Genomic DNA, 20,561 nt, shown 5'->3' on the forward strand with positions numbered 1-20,561 from the left:
AGGATGTGTGTGAACTGTCCTGGGATTGCCGCCCTGCCAGGAGCTCTGAGGAGCCTGAGCTCGGGAGCCCAGCTCAGAGGACCTGGAATAACCCCAGGAAGCAGTGGACTGGGTGCTCTGAGGTGCCGGGTGGGCCATGTGGACCTGCTGAGGCCTGACAGTGCCCAGGGCTGCCACCTGGCCGCACACCGGGCCCATGGCCGTCCCCAGCCTCCTGGCCCTCCCGGCCTTGCACAGGTGGGCTTCCACTCTGCAGGGTGACAGTGGGCCACGTGCATCGCCCCAGGGCTCCCACGGGGAATGCGGGAGCTGGTGTTTCCAGGCTTGTCTTCAGAAGGTGGGCCGTGTGTGTGTGGGGGGGGAGGCATGCCTGGGCTGGGGGTCTAGGGCTAGCAGAGACCTGTACGCAGGCTTGGCGCTTGGGTAGGGGAGGGCTCGGGCCCTGGGATGGGGCCAGCGCCTGTTCTGGGTCCAGTGGGAGAAGAGGACAGAGCCCACGCTCTAGGTGTGTGTGTGTGTGTGTGTGTGTGTGTGTGTGTGTCCTGGAGTGTCGGTGTGTGTGTTCTTTCGTCCTTGGGGTGCAGCCTACAGGGGGTGTCTGGACTAGGGAGGCCAGGGACACAGAAGAGGCTCCCAGGTGGGGGGGCGGGAGGCCTCTCCATGTCCATCCTGGATGCAGTGGTCCAGGTGGGACAGGGAGGTAGGAGCCACGTGTGTCCCTGTAGGGTGCGTCTGCCCTATGGTGCTTGGTGGTGGTGGTAATTGTTGGGGCCACTTTGCTACTTGGTGTGCCTTGAAGGATGGCTGAGGTGTGTGTGACCTCGTGTGAGGCTCATGGGAACTTTTGTGCAAGGGCTGGGGGCTTCCCTGGGATCAGTTCAGGGTGGAGTGAGGCTGAGCAGCAAGACAGGGCACTGGGTGCTGACCCCCCCTGGCGTGGCCGAGTAGGCAGGGGGGTGATTAGAGGGGCCGTGTGGGAGTAGGTGTGCAGTGGCCCCAGTGTGGGGTCGGGGGGCTGTCTGGCCCGTGTGTACGAGGGAGGTGACGCTGAGAGCCCGCCGGGGTGGGGCTGTCTGGGTTTCTGTGTGCAGGCACCCGTGTGGGGGTCTGACTTGGCTGATTTCTCCTCTCAGAGGGCCTGCGTGCGTGTGTGCAGCTGGACCTGGTGATAGGTCCGTGTCCGGAGCGGCTGGCAGGAGACTTGGTGAGGGTGGAGGCTGAGACCTCGGGGGCCTTCAGGAGAGGGAGGGGCCCCGAGCTGGCTGGGGTGTCTGTGATCCCTCCCCTGGGACCCCTCTGAGCGGGCGTACTCCATAGAGGGGTGGCAGGGAGGGCCGCCCACATGGATGGCTATGGTGGACAGAGCCGTAGCCACACCCCTGCCCTGCCTGGTCCCCTCCTGTCCCCTCTCCTGGGGGTCCCTTCTGTGCCAAGACATCCCTGCTCTGCAACCCTGCCCACCCCCAAGAATGGGTGTGCCCAGGGCTCTGAGCAGACACTGGAGTGTTTATTGACAAGGACAGATGGAGGGTCTTGCCAGCCCCCCTCCCCTGCCCCAGCAGGTGGAGCCCTGGGGGGTGGCGGCAGGAGGAGGGTGGGCCTCATTTACCGGGGGTTTTGGACACCCATTTCTGGAGGATCCTAGAGCCGGTCAGCGCCTCATGCACCACTTGGCAGGTGAATTTGTTCTTCTGCTCCCAGTCCGCCCGGCTAACCTCCAGGCGGCTGAAGATGAAGAAGGCAGGCCTGGAGCCCGAGACCTTGTGGGGCCCCGTGGTGGTGTACTGGTCTGTGTGGATGGGGCTGTCGTTTCGCAGCCATTGCACCGAAATGTCCGCGGGGAAGAAGTTTTGGATCAGGCACGTGAGGGTGACTCTGTCCTTGGTCCCCTGCTCCTCCTCCGGTGGCAGGAACAAGTACACATCCGGGGGGGCACGCTTGCCTGTGGACAGGTGTGGGGTCAGCCCAGGCTCCGGCTCAGGAGGCCCGCCCACCTCCCCTGGGCCCGTGGCTCACCGGGGGCCTTGGCAATGGAGCGCACGATGTCCTTGGGCAGGTGCGGGTGGGTCACCCTGCAATAGTAGGTCTCGCCCTCGATCCAGTCATTGGTGTTCACTGGCAGGGTGGACGTGACTGTGATCGTCCCATTGAAGTGATCCTTCCTGTTCAAAGGGCCCGGGTTCACGGGTTCATTGCTCTCCCGGGACCAGGTCAGGCTCATGCCGTCCATGCTGGCCAGGTCCACTACCAGGCAGGTGATCTTGGGTGCCTTGTGGACATACAGGTCAAGGGGGCTGGGTGGGCTCAGGTAGCTGCTCACGCCTCGGGGGTCGGACTCTGCAGTGTGTGAGAGGCTGCATGAGGGCGTGCCTTGGCCCTCATCTCTGAGCCCCGCGCATCTGGGTGTCGGGGGGACAGGGGGGCCATACCTGTGCACTTGCGAGCCTCATCTTTAAAGGTAAAGCCTTGATAGGTGACCTGGCAGGTGTAGGTTTTTTGGGATACCCACTCGCCCTGGGTGATGTTGAGCTCGCTGTGGGTAGAGGTCACGTTGCCCTCCTTTGTGCCTGGCGCAGTGTATGGGAATATGTTTGTAGGCTTTTGCCCATCCACCAGCCAGATGACCTCCATGTCACCTGGGACGTAGCCAGAGATGAGGCACAGGAGCTGGATGGTGGTGTGGGTATCACCGACGGGGTTGCAGGAGGAGTGGAAGAGCTTCACGGTAGGCGGAATGAAGTTTAAGGCACATGCTAGGAGTAGAGGCAGCCATGTGGCAGTGGCGTCTCTGAGCCCACGGGACTCATGTGTCAGCCCCAGCCCCACATGTGCTGGGCGTTACCAGCCACGGCGGCATTCGGGCCCGCCCACCACCCCTCTCCTACCGCTCCCGCCCAGCCTGGCCCTCCTCCCTCCGTGTCATGTGGGCCAGCCCAACCCTGGCTCACCACTGAAGGTCTTGTTGATGGCGGTGGACTCAGCGTGAGCCACGCTGCAGGTGAACCTCTGTTTGGCCCACTCGCCCGAGGCGGTCACCTGGCTGACGGTGCTGTGGAGGCCGGAAGTCTTGTGGAAGGTGGTGGGGAAGGTCGTGACATTCTTATTTAGAGACCCCGTGTCCCAGGTCACAGTTGTCGACATGGGGAGATAGCCGGTGACCAGGCAGCCCAGTGTCACAGAGGTACTGGCGATGTTGTCTTTACAGCAGGAGGCCAAGGGGAACACAGACAGGCCCTGGCTGGAGGCTGTGGGGACGGGGCCAGTGTCAGTGCCTGCCTTGGGACTGTCACCCCATCATATGCCAGGCCCGCTGTTGACCTGGGGTATCCCGCTCCTGGCCCCCTGGGGGGGCATCTGAGAAGGAAAAGCATGGGGGCAGAGATGGAGGGTCACTGGGACCCCTTCTCCAGCCTTGGGGGATAGATGCTCGTTTTGGACTCTTTCCTTATTCCCTGATTCTGCTTGGAACACTTTCTGATGAACCGCTTGTCGGAAGTAGTTGCTGCCCTTACCTTTGGCCAGGACTCCCTGCCCTCAGCCCTGAGAGGCAGGAACGTGGGGTTCTTGGGGACTCCTCCTCTCCTGACCAGACAGCCCTCTCTGCTTCTCTACTGTCCCTGCAGAGCTTCCAGGAGGCCTGACAATGGGCCCCATTCATAGAAGAGGAGACCCCGTCAGAGCCCAGGTCAATCTTCCCCCAGTTGATGACTTGGGTTTGCACACCTGCCTGTGCTCCCTTGGCCTAGGAGCCCAGACCCCAGGTCATGTTGGTCCTGCCTCTCAGCTCCACTCTGCCCAGCCAGTCCAGTGAGACCAGTCCCACGGCCTTGTGTCAGGATAGAGGCCGCCAGGGACACAAACCAGCTCCACACACAGCCTCACCAGCTCTGCCTAATCAGATTACCTAAGTTCAAGGGGGCCACCTTGGCCTAGCCTGGCCCAGGTCAGCCTAAGATAACCCATTTCAAGCAGCCGACTCATCTGATCAGTCTACAAGTTCAACCAAGTTCATCCAGCTCAGCTTAGCCTAGCGTGCCAGCCAGGCTTGTTCCACTTGGTCAGTTCCACTCACGTTATTCCCATGGACCCCTGCCACTGGGCCTAGGAACACCCTACATGACTCAGGGCCAGGCCAAACCAACTAGCGAAATAAATTTAGTCTTACTCAGCTCAGCCCGGTTCAGCCCAGCTCAGCCCAGTTCAACCTAGTTAAGCCAAGTGCAGCTCAGCTCAGCCCTGTCCAGCTCAGCCTAGTTCAGTCCAGCTCAGCCTAGTTAAGCTCATCCCAGATCAGCCCATTTCAACCCAGTTCAGTCCAACCCAGCTCAGCCTAGTCCAGTCCAGCTCAGCCTAGTTAAGCTTGTCCCAGCTCAGCCAATTTCAGCCCAGCTCAGCTCAGTTCAGCCCAGCTCAGCCCAGTTCTGCCCAGCACAGCCCAGTTCTGCCCAGCACAGATCATCCCAGCTTAGTTCAGGCTGGTTCAGATCAGCTCAGCCCAGCTCAACTCAGCCCAGTTCAGCTCAGCCCAGCTCAGTTCAGTCCAACTCAGCCTAGTTAGGCTCATCCCAGCTCAGCCAATTTCAGCCCAGTTCAGCCTGGTTCAGCCCAGCCCAGCTCAGCTCAGCCCAGCCCAGCTCAGCCCAGCTCAGGAGAGCTCAGGCCAGTTCAACCCAGTTCAGCCCAGCTCAGCCCAGTTCAGCCCCGTTCAGCTCAGCCTCAGTCCAGCCCAGTTCAATTCAACTCAGCTCAGCCCAGTCCAGCCCAGCTCAGCCCAGTTCAGCCCAGCTTAGCTCAGCCCGGCTCAACTCTGCCCAGTTCAGCTCAGCCCAGCCCAGTTCAGCACTGCTCAGCTCAGTTCAGCCCAGCTCAGCCTAATTAGGCTCATCCCAGCTCAGCCAATTTCAGCCCAGTTCAGCCTGGTTCAGCCTGGTTCAGCCCAGCCCAGCTCAGCTCAGCCCAGCTCAGTCCAGCTCAGGAGAGCTCAGGCCAGTTCAACCCAGTTCAGATCAGTTCAGCCCAGCTCAGCCCAGTTCAGCCCCATTCAGCTCAGCTTAGCCCAGCTCAGCCCAGCTTAGCTCAGGCTGGTTCAGGTCAGCTCAGCCCAGCTCAACTCAGCCCAGTTCAGCTCAGCCCAGCCCAGCCCAGTTCACTTCTCAGCTCAGTTCAGTCCAGCTCAGCCTAGTTAGGCTCATCCCAGCTCAGCAAATTTCAGCCCAGTTCAGCTTGGTTCAGCCTAGCCCTGCTCAGCTCAACCCAGGTCAGGAGAGCTCAGGCCAGTTCAGCCCAGCTCAGCCCAGCTCAGCCCAGTTCACCACAGCTCAGCTCAGCCCAGCTCAGGCCAGCTCAGCCCAGCCCAGGTCAGCCTAACTCAGTCTAGCCCAGTTCAGTTCAACTCAGCTCAGCCCAGTTCAGCCCAGTCCAGCCCAGCTCAGCCCAGTTCAGCACTGCTCAGCTCAGTTCAGTCCAGCTCAGCCTAGTTAGGCTCATCCCAGCTCAGCCAATTTCAGCCCAGTTCAGCCTGGTTCAGCCTGATTCAACCCAGCCCAGCTCAGCTCAGTCCAGCTCAGGAGAGCTCAGGCCAGTTCAACTCAGTTCAGCCCAGTTTAGCCCAGCTCAGCCCAGTTCATTTCAGCCCAGCTCAGTGCAATTCAGCCCAGCTCAGCCCAGCACAGCCCAGTTCTGTCCAGCTTAGCTCAGGCTGGTTCAGATCAGCTCAGCCCAGCTCAACTCAGTCCAGTTCAGCTGAGCCCAGCCCAGTACAGCACTGCTCAGCTCAGTTCAGTCCAGCTCAGCCTACTTAGGCTCATCCCAGTTCAGCCAATTTCAGCCCAGTTCAGCCTGGTTCAGTCCAGCTCAGCCCAGTTCAGCTTAGCCCAGCTTTGCCCAGTTCAGCCCAGCTCAGCCCTGTTCTGGCCATTTCAGCCCAGCCCAGTCCAGTTCAGCCCAGCTCAGCTCAGCCCAGTTCAGTCCAGCTCAGTGCAGTTCAGTAGAGTTCAGTGCAGCCCAGCTTAGGCCAGTTCATCCCAGCTTAGCTTAGCTCAGCTCAGCCCAGCTCAGCCCATTTCAGCCCAGCCCAGCCCAGCTCAGGTCAGCCTAGCCCATTTAGTCAAGTGCAGCTCAGCTCAGCTCAGCCCAGTTCAGGGCAGCTCAGCCCAAGCCAGCCCAGCCCAGTCCAGTCCAGTTCAGCTCAACTCAGCCCAGCTTAGCCTAGTTCCTTCTAGCTGAGCCAAGATCAGTCCACTTCAGCCCATCTCAGTCCAGTTGCTCAGCTCAGCCCAGTACAGCCCAGTTCAGCTTAGCCCAGTTCAGCCCAGTTTATCTCAGTACAGCCTAGCCCAGCTCAGCCCAGTTCAGCTCAGTTCAGCCCTGCTCAGCCCAGCCCAGTTCAGCTCAGCTCAGCCCTGCTCAGTCCAGCTCAGCCCAGGCAAGCCCAGCCCTGGTCAGTGCAGCCCAGTGGAGTCTAGCCCTGTCCAGGTAAGACAGGCTTCGCTCATTTAGGCACAGGTAGCCCATCTGTTTGCCAGCCTAAATCTTGCTGGTCTGGTCAGGTTGCCCAGGTTTTCCTGACTCAGCTCAACAATGCTGCGTGCAGTGCAGCTCAGGTTAGCCTAGTTCAGCTATTTGAGCCAAGGTGAGTCAACCCAGGACAGACCTGCCAGGCTGCCTCAGATCTGCTCAGTTGGACCTGCTTGCCCAAGCCCTTTCCATCCACATCAGCCCAGCCCAGGACAGTCCTCACTGAAGAGAGCATTTCACCTGACCCAAGACTCCCTGACTCCCTGAGCTGCTCAGCTTGGCTCAGATCATCTTGGCTCAGGATAGCCCAGCACCACCACAAGTACCCAGACTGGTCAAGCCTGTCCTATGCTCTGTCCACCAAGCTCACCCCAGCTTAGCTCACCCAAGCTTTCCCCATCCACCCTGGTTCTGTAAAGTCAGCCCAGCCTGGCCCATCTCAGTCCACTCACACAGTGGAGCCCAGAGAGACCAGTCTGGTCCAGCTGAGCCTGGAGTAGTTTGACCTCTTTCATTTAACTCCTTCCCCTCAAGCTGTATAGGGCAGACCGAGGCAACCTGGCCCACCTTATTCAGGCTGGCTCAGGCAACCCAGCTCACACACCTGAGGATGTGGGCCAGTCCAGCCTGCCGCCTAGTCCACCATAGGGACAGCTCCCTGGTGCTTCCCCCCAACCTTGGGCTGGTGGTCATTGCCCTGCTGGTTGCAGGCAGCTCCATGCTCAGACCCTCTGTCCATGCCCTCTGCATGGTCCTGGACCTTCTCAGCCTTGGGCTCTGCCCCAGTCCTGTCGTGTCTTTGATTCTTGGCCCCTAGTCTTCTCCAGATCAGCTTTGGGCAGAGTCTTGCTCCTGTGTGTCCATGTGCAGGGAAGAGACATCTGGGAGATGAGCAGTGACCAGGAAGCTCTGTTCCTCCTGGCTGCGTAGTGGACTGCAGCTTGGGACAGCTTGAATGGCTGGGATACCTGAGGTGCCTGGTGCTCCAAGAGGGGGCCTGGCCTGGCTGTCTGCAGCTCCCTGGATAGGCTCCTGGACAGATGAGGTGAATCATTAGTACAATGGCTGTTATTTTTGTGTCCAGATAATAGGGCATGGGGGGAGGGGAGCTCTGCCTCAGTGCCCTGGCTAAAAATGGGGTGGGAACCCCCAGGGCCTCAGCAGCCCTGGAAATTCCCTTTCTTTATGTTCTTGGGAAGTCTGCAGCAATGGTGGGGTTGCAGGTGAGACTCCTGTGCCATGGGTGAAGTGGGCTCCTCTCTGAGGCCCCTGCTGCCCAGCTCATGGCCTCTCTCTTGATACCATGGCTGACTCTGTGCACTGCAATATGGTGGTGGCCATCCGGATGCCCCAGGAAGGGAGAGGCTCCGGGCACCACCACCACTGCCTTGAGGCAGCCCTGTGAGGAAGAGGGGGCTGTTGTGTGCATGAGAAGCCAAAGTCTGCATGGCCACGTGTCTGAGACATGGATGCAGGGCTTCCCGGTGGCATGCCACCCTTGTTCCTGTGTCCCACTGCCTGGAGGATCAGGTTGGCGGCTGGCCCCATGGGAGGGGCTGTGCGTGTGAGTGTGCAGGGCCAGAGTCCCCAGTGGCCTTTGGGGACCAGGAACCTCACCCATTGCACTTGTTCCCATACTACATCTCAGAGCTGGGCCTCTTACTGGGGCTTCAGCTGGGTGGTGTGGCCAGTGAGGGCTGGCAGGGACCTTGGGGGGTCTGGGCCTGGCTGTGAAGTTGGCCCGTGTGTCTGCAAGTCCTCTGTAGCTGCTGGAGGCTGGGGTGGACTGTGCTGTGGATCTGTTTTGTGGTTGCCCAGCACGGGCTGAAGACCGTGGAGTGGCTTTCTGGAGGTGCCCTGGCATCAGATTCTGGGCTGTCGGGGCAGCTATCCAGTGATGACACACCACCGATGTGTATGGAGCTGTGATGGGCTGGGTCTAGGCCTCACCTTCACCCAGTGCAGGCCTGGGTGCCCCCCCAAAGCCCCGTAGGCCTGAGAGCACATACCACCCCAGCTCATCCATGTGAGTGCTGGGAGATGTTGTGCAGAGTTTTGGAGAGAGGGGCATCAGGATCCCACCATATGGACCCAGGATACCAGGGCCAGCATTCCCATGCTGGGAGGCTGTGTGGAGGTGGTCTCTGGCAGGTCTGGTGCCCTTGGGGGGACATTCAGGCTCACCTAGGAGACCGAGAAAGGCTATTGCCCACTGGGGCTGGGTGGCATGGGGTGGAGCCAGGCCCTGGAAGGCCTGGATGTGATGTCTGGAGGAGGCAGGGCCCAGCCTGGCCCCTCTGCCCTTCAGCGCTGTCTGTCACAGTCTGTCCTGCTTGCCCTTGTCCCTGGGGACAGGTGCTGTGTGGGAGGCAGAGGGGGAGTACCCAGTTCCCTGGAAGGACGCGTGATTCTGAGAGAAACCACAGGGCTGAGAGCCCCACCTGGGAGCCTGTTGCCCCTGAGGGCCCAGGACAGGTGGTGCCAGGCCCAGCAGGTGCACATAGGTGAGCATGCTGGGCTAAGGCTCCACTGGTAGCCCTGGCTCACCCTGGTGTCCCCCTGTTCATTCTGCCCAGGCTGTGGGGCAGGGGCTTCAGTGCTCAGCTGGTCTCCGGGCTCTATGCTCACATCCCAGGATGTGCCATGCTGCTGGTGGGCCCCGTCTCCAGCCTGGGCCACCCGTGGGGAAGAGAATGGCTCTCCTCTCCTCTCCTCCCCGTTCCAGTAGGCGGCTGAGCTCTGAGCTCCCAGGTCTGTGCTGTCCCGCTTCACTCCTCTCTGGGGCTGTGGCCCTGCCTTGGTTCCATGCACCACCCTTGCCCCTGCCCCCTCCTGTCCAGGGGCAGGCCTGGCAGCTGCAGGCAGCAGGCATGGGGCACTCAGGTCCAGGTTGCTCTGCTCTGGCCTTCACAGCTGTCCTGCCTGCAGAGTCCCCTGCCTCCCCACAATGTTGCTCCTGGACAACAGTGACCTGGGACAGACAGTAAACAGGCTGCTTCTCAGCTGTGCATGTGTGTGTGTGTGTGTGTGTGTGTGTGGCCAATGTCCCTGTGGGTGTGTATGGGTGTCTCCATGTGCCTGTGTGTGTGCGTAAGCCCTTATCTGGGTGTGTCTACATGTGTGTGTGTGCGTGTGCGCATGGCCCATGTCTGCATGTGTGTGCATGTGTATCTCCATGTGCATGTGTGTGCATGGGGCCCGTGTTTGCATGTGTGTCTCCATGTTCTTGTATGTGGGCTCATGACTGTATATGTGTGTATGTGTGTCTCCATGTGCATCTGTTTGTTGGGGGGTCTGTGTCTCTGTGTGTGTCCCAATGTCTCCATGTGCATGTGGATGAGTGGGGCCTGGGTCTCTGTGTGTGTGGATGTGTATCTCCATGTTATTGCATGTGGGCATGCATGTGCATGTGCATCTCCATGTGCATGTGTGTGTTGGGGGTCAGTGCCTGTGTGTCCCAGGGTGTCTCTATGTGTGTGTGTGTGTGTGTGTGTGTGTGTGTGTAGGCCTGTGTCTGCATATGTGTGCATTGTGCCTCCCTGTGTGTGTATGTGGAGACCAATGTCTGTGTGTGTGCATGTGTATCTCGAGTGCATGTGTGTGCATGCATGTGTGTGTATATATGTGTGCATACATATTTCCACGTGTGTGTGTTTGCATGGGGGTCGGTGTCTGCATGTGTTTGTTTATTTTATTTTACTTAATTTTTTAAACATTTTATTCTCTTTATTTTTTAAAATTTTTATTTTTATTTTTTATAATAAATTTATTTTTTATTGGTGTTCAATTTGCCAACATACAGAATAACACCCAATGCTCATCCCATCAAGTGCCCCCCTCAGTGCCCGTCACCCAGTCACCCCCACCCCCCGCCCTCCTCCCCTTCCACCACCCCTAGTTCGTTTCCCAGAGTTAGGAGTCTTCATGTTCTGTCTCCCTTTCTGATATTTCCCACTTATTATTTCTCCTTTCCCCTTTATTCCCTTTCGCTATTTTTTATATTCCCCAAATGAATGAGACCATATAATGATTGTCCTTCTCTGATTGACTTACTTCACTCAGCATAATACCCTCCAGGTCCATCCACGTCGAAGCAAATGGTCCGCACAGTTTTCCAGAGTGGCTGCACCAGTTCACATTCCCACCACCAGTGTAAGAGGGTTCCCCTTTCTCTGCATCCTCTCCAACACGTGTGGTTTCCTGCCTTGTTAATTTTCCCCATTCTCACTGGTGTGAGGTGGTATCTCATTGTGGTTTTTTTTTTAATTTTTATTTATTTATGATAGTCACAGAGAGAGAGAGAGAGAGGCAGAGACATAGGCAGAGGGAGAAGCAGGCTCCATGCACCAGGAGCCTGATGTGGGATTCGATCCTGGAACTCCAGGATCACGCCCTGGGCCAAAGGCAAGCGCCAAACCACTGCGCCACCCAGGGATCCCCTCATTGTGGTTTTGATTTGTATTTCCCTGATGGCAAGTGATGAGGAGCATTTTCCCATGTGCTTTTTGGTCATGTCCATGTCTTCCTCTGTGAGATTCCTGTTCATGTCTTTTGCCCATTTCATGATTGGATTGTTTGTTTCTTTGCTGTTGAGTTTAATAAGTTCTTTATAGATCTTGGAAACTAGCCCTTTATCTGATACGTCATTTGCAAATATCTTCTCCCATTCTGTAGGTTGTCTTTTAGTTTTGTTGACTGTATCCTTTGCTGTGCAAAAGCTTCTTATCTTGATGAAGTCCCAGTAGTTCATTTTTGCTTTTGTTTATTTTGTCTTTGTGGATGTATCTTGCAAGAAGTTACTGTGGCCGAGTTCAAAAAGGGTGTTGCCTGTGTTCTCCTCTAGGATTTTGATGGAATCTTGTCTCACATTTAGATCTTTCATCCATTTTGAGTTTATCTTTGTGTCTGGTGCAAGAGAGTGGTCTAGTTTCATTCTTCTGCATGTGGATGTTGAATTTCCCAGCACCATTTATTGTAGAGACTGTCTTTCTTCCAATGGATAGTCTTTCCTCCTTTATCGAATATTAGTTGACCATAAAGTTAAGAACTCAATGAAATCGAGACCAGAAGAACTGTGGAACAGATAAACAAAACCAGGAGGTGGTTCTTTGAAAGAATTAATAAGATAGATAAACCATTAGCCAGCCTTATTAAAAAGAAGAGAGAGAAGACTCAAATTAATAAAATCATGAATGAGAAAGGAGAGATCACTACCAACACCAAGGAAATACAAATGATTTTAAAAACATATTATGAACAGCTCTACACCAATAAATTAGGCAATCTAGAAGAAATGGACGCATTCCTGGAAAGCCACAAACTACCAAAACTGGAACAGGAAGAAATAGAAAACCTGAACAGGCCAATAACCAGGGAGGAAATTGAAGCAGTCATCAAAAACCTCCCAAGACATAAGAGTCCAGGGCCAGATGGCTTCCCAGGGGAATTCTATCAAACGTTTAAAGAAGAAATCATACCTATTCTACTAAAGCTGTTTGGAAAGATAGAAAGAGACGGAGTACTTCCAAATTCATTCTATGAGGCCAGCATCACCTTAATTCCGAAACCAGACAAAGACCCCACCAAAAAGGAGAATTACAGACCAATATCCCTGATGAACATGGATGCAAAAATTCTCAACAAGATACTGGCCAATAGGATCCAACGGTACATTAAGAAGATTATTCACCATGACCAAGTGGGATTTATCCCTGGGACACAAGCCTGGTTCAACACTCGTAAAACAATCAATGTGAAAAAAAAATCAATGTGATTCATCATATCAGCAAGAGAAAAACCAAGAACCATATGATCCTCTCCATAGATGCAGAGAAAGCATTTGACAAAATACAGCATCCATTCCTGATCAAAACTCTTCAGAGCGTTCGGATAGAGGGAACTTTCCTCAACATCTTAAAAGCCATCTACTAAAAGCCCACAGCAAATATCATTCTCACTGGGGAAGCACTGGGAGCCTTTCCCCTAAGATCAGGAACAAGACAGGGATGTCCACTCTCACCACTGCTGTTCAACATAGTTCTGGAAGTCCTCGCCTCAGCAATCAGACAACAAAAAGACATTAAAGGCATTCAAATTGGCAAAGAAGAAGTCAAACTCTCCCTCATCGCCGATGACATGATGCTCTACATAGAAAACCCAAAAGCCTCCACCCCAAGATTGCTAGAACTCATACAGCAATTTGGTAGTGTGGCAGGATACAAAATCAATGCCCAGAAATCAATGGCATTTCTATACACTAACAATGAGACTGAAGAAAGAGAAATTAAGGAGTCAATCCCATTTACAATTGCACCCAAAAGTATAAGATACCTAGGAATAAACCTAACCAAAGAGGTAAAGGATCTCTACCCTAAACACTATAGAACACTTCTGAAAAAATTGAGGAAGACACAAAGAGATGGAAAAATATTCCATGCCCATGGATTGGCAGAATTAATATTGTGAAAATGTCAATGTTACCCAGGGCAATTTACACGTTTAATGCAATCCCTATCAAAATACTATGGACTTTGTTCAGAGAGTTTGAGCAAATCATCTTAAGATTTGTGTGGAATCAGAAACGACCCCGGATAGCCAGGGAAATTTTATTTTATTTTATTTTATTTTATTTTTTAATTTTTAAATTTTTCTAAAATTAATTTTTATTGGTGTTCAATTTACCAACATACAGAAAAACACCCAGTGCTCATCCCGTCAAGTGTCTGCCTCAGTGCCCGTCACCCATTCCCCTCCAACACCCGCCCTCCTCCCCTTCCACCACCCCTAGTTCGTTTCCCCAAGTTAGGAGTCTTTATGTTCTGTCTCCCTTCCTGATATTTCCCAACATTTCTTTTCCCTTCCTTTATATTCCCTTTCACTATTATTTATATTCCCCAAATGAATGAGACCATACACTGTTTGTCCTTCTCCGATTGACTTATTTCACTCAGCATAATACCCTCCAGGTCCATCCACGTTGAAGCAAATGGTGGGTATTTGTCATTTCTAATGGCTGAGGAATATTCCATTGTATACATAGACCACATCTTCTTTATCCATCATCTTTCGATGGACACCGAGGCTCCTTCCACAGTTTGGCTATTGTGGCCATTGATGCTAGAAACATCGGGGTGCAGGTGTCCCTGCGTTTTATTGCATCTGAATCTTTGGGGTGAATCCCCAACAGTGCAATTGCTGGGTCGTAGGGCAGGTCTATTTTTAACTCTTTGAGGAACCTCCACACAATTTTCCAGAGTGGCTGCACCAGTTCACATTCCCACCAACAGTGCAGAGGGTTCCCCTTTCTCTGCATCCTCTCCAACACTTGTTGTTTCCTGCCTTGTTAATTTTCCCCATTCTCACTGGTGTGAGGTGGGATCTCATTGTGGTTTTGATTTGTATTTCCCTGATGGCAAGTGATGCGGAGCATTTTCTCATGTGCTTGTTGGCCATGTCCATGTCTTCCTCTGTGAGATTTCTCTTCATGTCTTTTGCCCATTTCATGATTGGATTGTGTGTTTCTTTGCTGTTGAGTTTAATAAGTTCTTTATAGATCTTGGAAACTAGCCCTTTATCTGATACGTCATTTGCAAATATCTTCTCCCATTCTGTAGGTTGTCTTTGAGTTTTGTTGACTGTATCCTTTGCTGTGCAAAAGCTTCTTATCTTGATGAAGTCCCAATAGTTCATTTTTGCTTTTGTTTCTTTTGCCTTCATGGATGTATCTTGCAAGAAGTTACTGTGGCCAAGTTCAAAAAGGGTGTTGCCTGTGTTCTCCTCTAGGATTTTGATGGAATCTTGTCTCACATTTAGATCTCTCATCCATTTTGACTTTATCTTTGTGTATGGTGCAAGAGAGTGGTCGAGTTTCATTCTTCTGCATGTGGATGTCCAATTTTCCCAGCACCATTTATTGAAGAGACTGTCTTTCTTCCAGTGGATAGTCTTTCCTCCTTTATCGAATATTAGTTGACCATAAAGTTCAGGGTCCACTTCTGGGTTCTCTATTCTGTTCCATTGACCTATGTGTCTGTTTTTGTGCCAGGACCACACTGTCTTGATGACCACAGCTTTCTACTACAACCTGAAATCTGGCATTGTGATGCCCCCAGCTATGGTTTTCTTTTTTAAAATTCCCCTGGCTATTGGGGGTCTTTTCTGATTCCACACAAATCTTAAAATAATTTGTTCTAACTCTCTGAAGAAAGTCCATGGTATTTTGATAGGGATTGCATTAAACGTGTAAATTGCCCTGGGTAACATTGACATTTTCACAATATTAATTCTGCCAATCCTTGAGCATGGAATAATTTTCCATCTCTTTGTGTCTTCCTCAATTTCCGTCAGAAGTGTTCTATAGTTTTTAGGGTATAGATCCTTTACCTCTTTGGTTAGGTTTATTCCTAGGTATCTTATGCTTTTGGGTGCAATTGTAAATGGGATTGACTCCTTAATTTCTCTTTCTTCAGTCTCATTGTTAGTGTATACAAATGCCATTGATTTCTGGGCATTGAGCCAGGGAAATTTTAAAAAAGAAAACCATAGCTGGGGGCATCATAAGGCCAGATTTCAGGTTGTACTACAAAGCTGTGGTCATGAAGACAGTGTGGTCCTGGCACAGAAACAGACACGTAGATCAAGAAGTTCTTTATAGATCCTGGAAACTAGCCCTTTATCTGATAGGTCATTTGCAAATAGCTTCTCCCATCTTAGGTTGTCTTTCCGTTTTGTTGACTGTTTCCTTTGCTGTGCAGAAGCTTTTTATCTTGATGAAGTCCCATTAGTTCATTTTTACTTTTATTTCCCTTTACTTCATAGATGGATCTTGCAAGGGTTGCTGTGAGAATGACCTCTCGCCATTCTTCTCTTGTTTGTCTGAATCTGGGTCTCTATCTCTTACCTCTAATTAATCTCCTCCTGACTCTGTGATACTGAAACTATCTCTTACCTCTCATCATTCACCTCCTGGTTATGTGATCTGGGTCTCTATCTCCTACTTCTCATCCTTTCCTTCCTCGTTTTGTGACTCTAGGTCTCTCTCCTACCTCTCATCAATGTCCGCCTCATTCTATGACTCTGGGTCTCTATCTCTTACCTCTCAGTTTTCTTTCCTTGCTCTGTGACTCAGTCTCTATCCCTTACCTTATCCTTCTCCTCCTGGTTCTGTGACCTGCGTCTCTCTCTCACCTCTTATAATTCTTCTTGTTTTCTGACTCTGCAACTCTATCTCTTTTTTTTTAATAATAAATTTATTTTTTATTGGTGTTCAATTTACCAACATACAGAATAACACCCAGTGCTCATGCCGTCAAGCACCTCCCTCAGTGCTATCTCTTATATCTCATTATTCTCCACCTGATTCTTGACCCTGGGTCTCCATCTCTTACCTGTCATTCTTCTCTTCCTGGTTCTGTGACTCTGGGTCTCTATCTTATCTCTTATCATTATTCTCCTTGTTCTCTGACTTTGCAACTCTATATCTTATATTTCATCATTCTCCACCTGGTTCTTGACCCTGGGTCTCTATCTTTTACCTGTCATTCTTTTCTTCCTGCTTCTGTGACTCTCGGTCTCTACTCTAACTTCTCATCATTCATGTCCTGGTTCTGTTACTCTGGGTCTCTATCTTACCTCTTATCAATCTTTGCCTGGTATGGTGACCCTCGGTCTCAATCTCTTACCTCTCATCTTTCTCTTCCTGGCTCTGTGACTCTGGGTCTCTACCTCTTTCTTACCTCTTGACATTCATCTCCCATTTCAGTGTCTATGGGTCTCTATTTCTTTCTTCTCATCATTCTCCTCCTGGTTCTATGACTCTGCATCTCTCTATCTTACCTCTCATCATTCACCTGTAGCTTGTATGATTCTGGGTCTCTATCTTTTACCTCTCATCACTCTCCTCCTGGTTCTGTGACTCTGGGTCTCTACTTCAACCTCTTATCATTCACCTCCTGGTTCTGTGACTCTGGGTCTTTATATCTTACTTCTCATCATTTTCCTACTTGTTCTGTGATTCTGGGTCTCTATCTCTTACCTCTTATCATTCATGTCCTGGTTCTGTGAATCTGGGTCTCTGTCCTTTACTTCTCATATTTCCCCTCCTGGTTGTGACTCTTCATCTCTATCTCTTATCTCTCATCATTCACTTCCTGCTTGTGTGACTCTGGGTCTCTATCTCTTACATTCATTTTTCATGTTCAGGTTCTGTGACCTTGATCTGTATATCTTACCTCTCATCATTCCCCTCCTGGTTCTGTGATTGTGGGTCTGTATCTGCAACCTCTCATCATTCAACTGCTTGTTATGTGACTCTTGGTCTCTATCTCCTACCTCTGATAACTCCCTTTCTGGTCTGTGACTCTTCATCTCTATCTCTCACTACTCATCATTCTCCTGCTTTTGTGACTCTGTGTCTCCTTTTCTTAACTCTCATCCTTTTCTTCCTAGGTCTGTGACCTGATTCTCTATCTCCAGCTTCTCATCTATTTTCTATGGTTCTTTTACTTTTGAGTGTTCCAGTACATAGTCTATGCTTGTGTAAATGTCAAATAGTATGTGTGAGTCACTGGGGTCACATGGTAGTTGAGGGGTGTCCAAGTATTAGGCCAATATTGGAGGCTTACAATTGGGAGCCCCAGAACCTCTTGGGTGGTAAGTCTCACAGAGTAGGTGTTGTAGCCCCAAGGGTGAGCGTATAGCTTGACTTGTTTTTGGTGTCAGTAAAGAGGACATGGGCTCCTCCTGATGTAGGATGTCCAGTTCTTCCTTTGGGTGTAGTGGACAGGATGTGGGATCATTGGTCCAAGGAATGAGACAGGGACAGGTGCTGGCACACAAAGTAAGAAGGAGAAGGGCAGGCTGTGTGGCGCATTGACAAATTGGCTTCTCAGGTAGATGTATAGTGTGAAGGGGATGGAGGGTGTGGCATGAGCCTCAGGATGGTAACCTGGAGCCTCCAGGGTACCTGAGGACTGGCTCATTCTCCTGGATGTGCTCTCTGTGCCACAGCCATCATGGGGCCCAGGCCAGGAGTCTGTGGCTGCCCCTCCTGTTGCCCTGGCCACTGGTGAGACAGACCCTTTTCTGCAGACAATTCCCTCTCAACCACAGGGAGCTTGAAGGGTGTTTCCTTTTTTAAAAAGTATTAAAAATTGCACTGTTGGGGATTTACCCCAAAGATACAGATGCAATGAAACGCCGGGACACCAGCACCCCGATGTTTCTAGCAGCAATGTCCATAATAGCCAAACTGTGGAAGGAGCCTCGGTGTCCATCGAAAGATGATGGATAAAGAAGATGTGGTCTATGTATACAATGGAATATTCCTCAGCCATTAGAAATGACAAATACCCACCATTTGCTTCAACGTGGATGGACCTGGAGGGTATTATGCTGAGTGAAGTAAGTCAATCAGAGAAGGACAAACATTATATGTTCTCATTCATTTGGGGAATATAAATAATAGTGAAAGGGAATAGAAGGGAAGGGAGAAGAAATGTGTGGGAAATATCAGAAAGGGAGACAGAACATAAAGACTCCTAACTCTGGGAAACGAACTAGGGGTGGTGGAAGGGGAGGAGGGCGGCGGGGGGTGAATGGGTGACGGGCACTGAGGGGGGCACTTGACAGGATGAACACTGGGTGTTATTCTGTATGTTGGTAAATTGAACACCAATAAAAAATAAATTTATTTATTTTTTTATTTTTTATTTTTTTAAATTTTTATTTATTTATGATAGTCACACAGAGAGAGAGAGAGACAGAGACACAGGCAGAGGGAGAAGCAGGCTCCATGCACCGGGAGCCCGATGTGGGACTCGATCCCGGGTCTCCAAGGATCGCGCCCCGGGCCAAAGGCAGGCGCCAAACCACTGCGCCACCCAGGGATCCCCCAAAATAAATTTATTATAAAAAAAATAAAGATTACTATCTCTTGGGATAGTACCAACCACACCTCAGAGCATCACTTTCTTCTTTTTTTTTTTATTAGAGTCAATTTGCCAACATATAGCATATCACCCAGTAGAGCATCACTTTCGAAGCTTTGAATGATTGTTGAAAATTAGGTTTCTAGCTTATCTTACACTTGACTAGAATTCATCATCTGAGATTTTATTTCTGAGATTTTTTTGTATATTTTTTTAATTGGAGTTTGATTTGCCAACATATAGCATAACACCCACTGCTCATCCCGTCAAGTGCCCCCCTCATTGCCTGTCACCCAGTCATCCCATCCCCCCTTCCACCTCCCTTTCCACTTCCCTGGAAGGGTGTTTCCTGACCAGCCCCGGGGGCTGTGGCCATGCTGATGAAGATTCTGTCTCCTTCCCAGGCCTCAGGCTGCACTGTCGCTTGCAGACTCAGAGTCGGGCAGAACAGACGGTGGCTTGGCTCCTGGCCTCTCGGCCTCATGCTGGCCTGGGGAAGCCAATGCTGCAAACGACCCTGCCTAACTTCCCTGGAGATTTTACTGGGAAAGGCTAGCAGGTGTGGTCCTGCCTCTGCCTCTGAGTCATGTGTGTTCCCTACAATCCAGGGGCATCTCTCTTGGACCTGAGACCTTCCAGTCACCACAAGGACAGAATCTCAACTCCATAATCACTGGCGCTGAAAACATGGCCTGAGTAGACCTGCATGTGACCAACCCTTCCTGAGTCTTCACTGGTGCCCTGCCTGCCCCCACTCCTCGTTTACCTGGAGAAAACGGTCACTCTGTCCCCAGGTGAAGTTCACATGACATCCCCTGAGGGTCTCTCCTTACCCAGTGCCCTGATCACTTGACCGGCATCCTGCTTTGCTGACCTTTGCCAATGTTCTCCCCACGGCCTCGCCTGGCCTGGCCTTCACCAGTGATCCCATCTGGTCCTTGTGTCTCTACCCAACCGGCCTGTGTTGGCCTAAATGTATCCCTCAGATTCAAGTCTTGTGCCCTGACCCAGGACCTCAGAATGTGGCTGTATTTGAGATGGGTTCTTTGAGAGGTATCAAGGTGAAAGGAGGTCATTAGCCCCATCAGCATTGCTGGTCCTCCATATGGACTCATGTCCTTGTAAGAGCAGGTGTCAGGATACAGGCAGCACAGGAGTTTAGCCAGGGAGGACATGGGGAGGGGCCCTGTGAATCCTGCATCTCCCACTGCTGGCTACTAGGACTGTGAAAGCATAAATGCATGTGGTTTAAGCTGCCAGAATGGGGGTATTTGTCTAGAAATCTGCACTGACTAATACACACCCAACACATGCCCTTTGCTCTGTCCACGGCCAGGGCGGGCAACCACTGTGCCTCCAGCCCCAGGCTGGGTCTGCTCCCCACCCGACTCCCATGGCTGGAGGGAGCCAATGCCTGGTGTGGCATGGCTGTGGATTTCACCCACCCATCAACATAGGAAGACTTTCTCCAGTGATTTCTGGAATTTTTAAAGCTTTTATTGTCTTTAAGAAAAGAAGGAAACAGTAATAGAAATTAATGAGCTCCAGAAATGTAAAGAGATTAAAACAAGCTAGCCAAGCTACAACAGTGGCTTTCATTGCATGATCCCTGCACATTCTCTCCCAGCGGGCACAGGGGCTCTGTTTCTCCTCCCCGGCACAGCCATCTGAGCCACGTAGGGGCTCCCACCTGGCACTAGCTCCAGGACAGGCAGAGATCCAGGCCTAGGGGTTCTCCGGCCATTACCCATAGCTGTAGGCTCTGTCTCTGACCTCTGCTACTCCCTGGAATGGCAAGGTAGCAGGAGTTCCTGCCCCATGGGACTCAGGTCCAGGCCGCAGGACAGAGTGGGCTGGGTCTGCTGCCTTCGCCTCTCAGGACCCTCCAGCTCTGTCCATGGAGCCTGCGTCCCCCTGCCTGGGACCAGGTCAGCAGGCCCCTCTCCAGGAGGGGTGTCTGGGTGACATCACTGCTTCCCCAAGTGTTGTCGTCTAGTGCTGTGGGGCTTCTGCAACAGCCTCAGGCCCAGGCCCTCTCACTGTGGTCTCCTCTGGTGGAGAAGACCTGGTTGACCATTAGCGACATGTCAGGGGTTTCCCCATTGGGTGACAGCAGCC

The 20,561-nt window shown here is 51.9% G+C and overlaps 2 gene segments (V, D, J or C); both read right to left on the reverse strand.

The window, feature by feature from the left end:
• Positions 1 to 20,561, reverse strand: part of LOC112930265 (immunoglobulin alpha-2 heavy chain-like) — a 1,136,867-nt gene that overhangs the window by 11,907 nt on the left and 1,104,399 nt on the right.
• Positions 1,594 to 20,529, reverse strand: LOC112930266 (immunoglobulin heavy constant epsilon-like). The segment is given in 5 exon segments: positions 1,594 to 1,942; positions 2,017 to 2,337; positions 2,430 to 2,753; positions 2,949 to 3,245; positions 20,484 to 20,529. Coding segments are annotated over 5 exon segments (1,329 nt in total).

The sequence above is a fragment of the Vulpes vulpes genome, chromosome 6 (genome assembly GCF_048418805.1).
Source record: "Vulpes vulpes isolate BD-2025 chromosome 6, VulVul3, whole genome shotgun sequence".
NCBI classification, from domain to species: Eukaryota; Metazoa; Chordata; class Mammalia; order Carnivora; family Canidae; genus Vulpes; species Vulpes vulpes.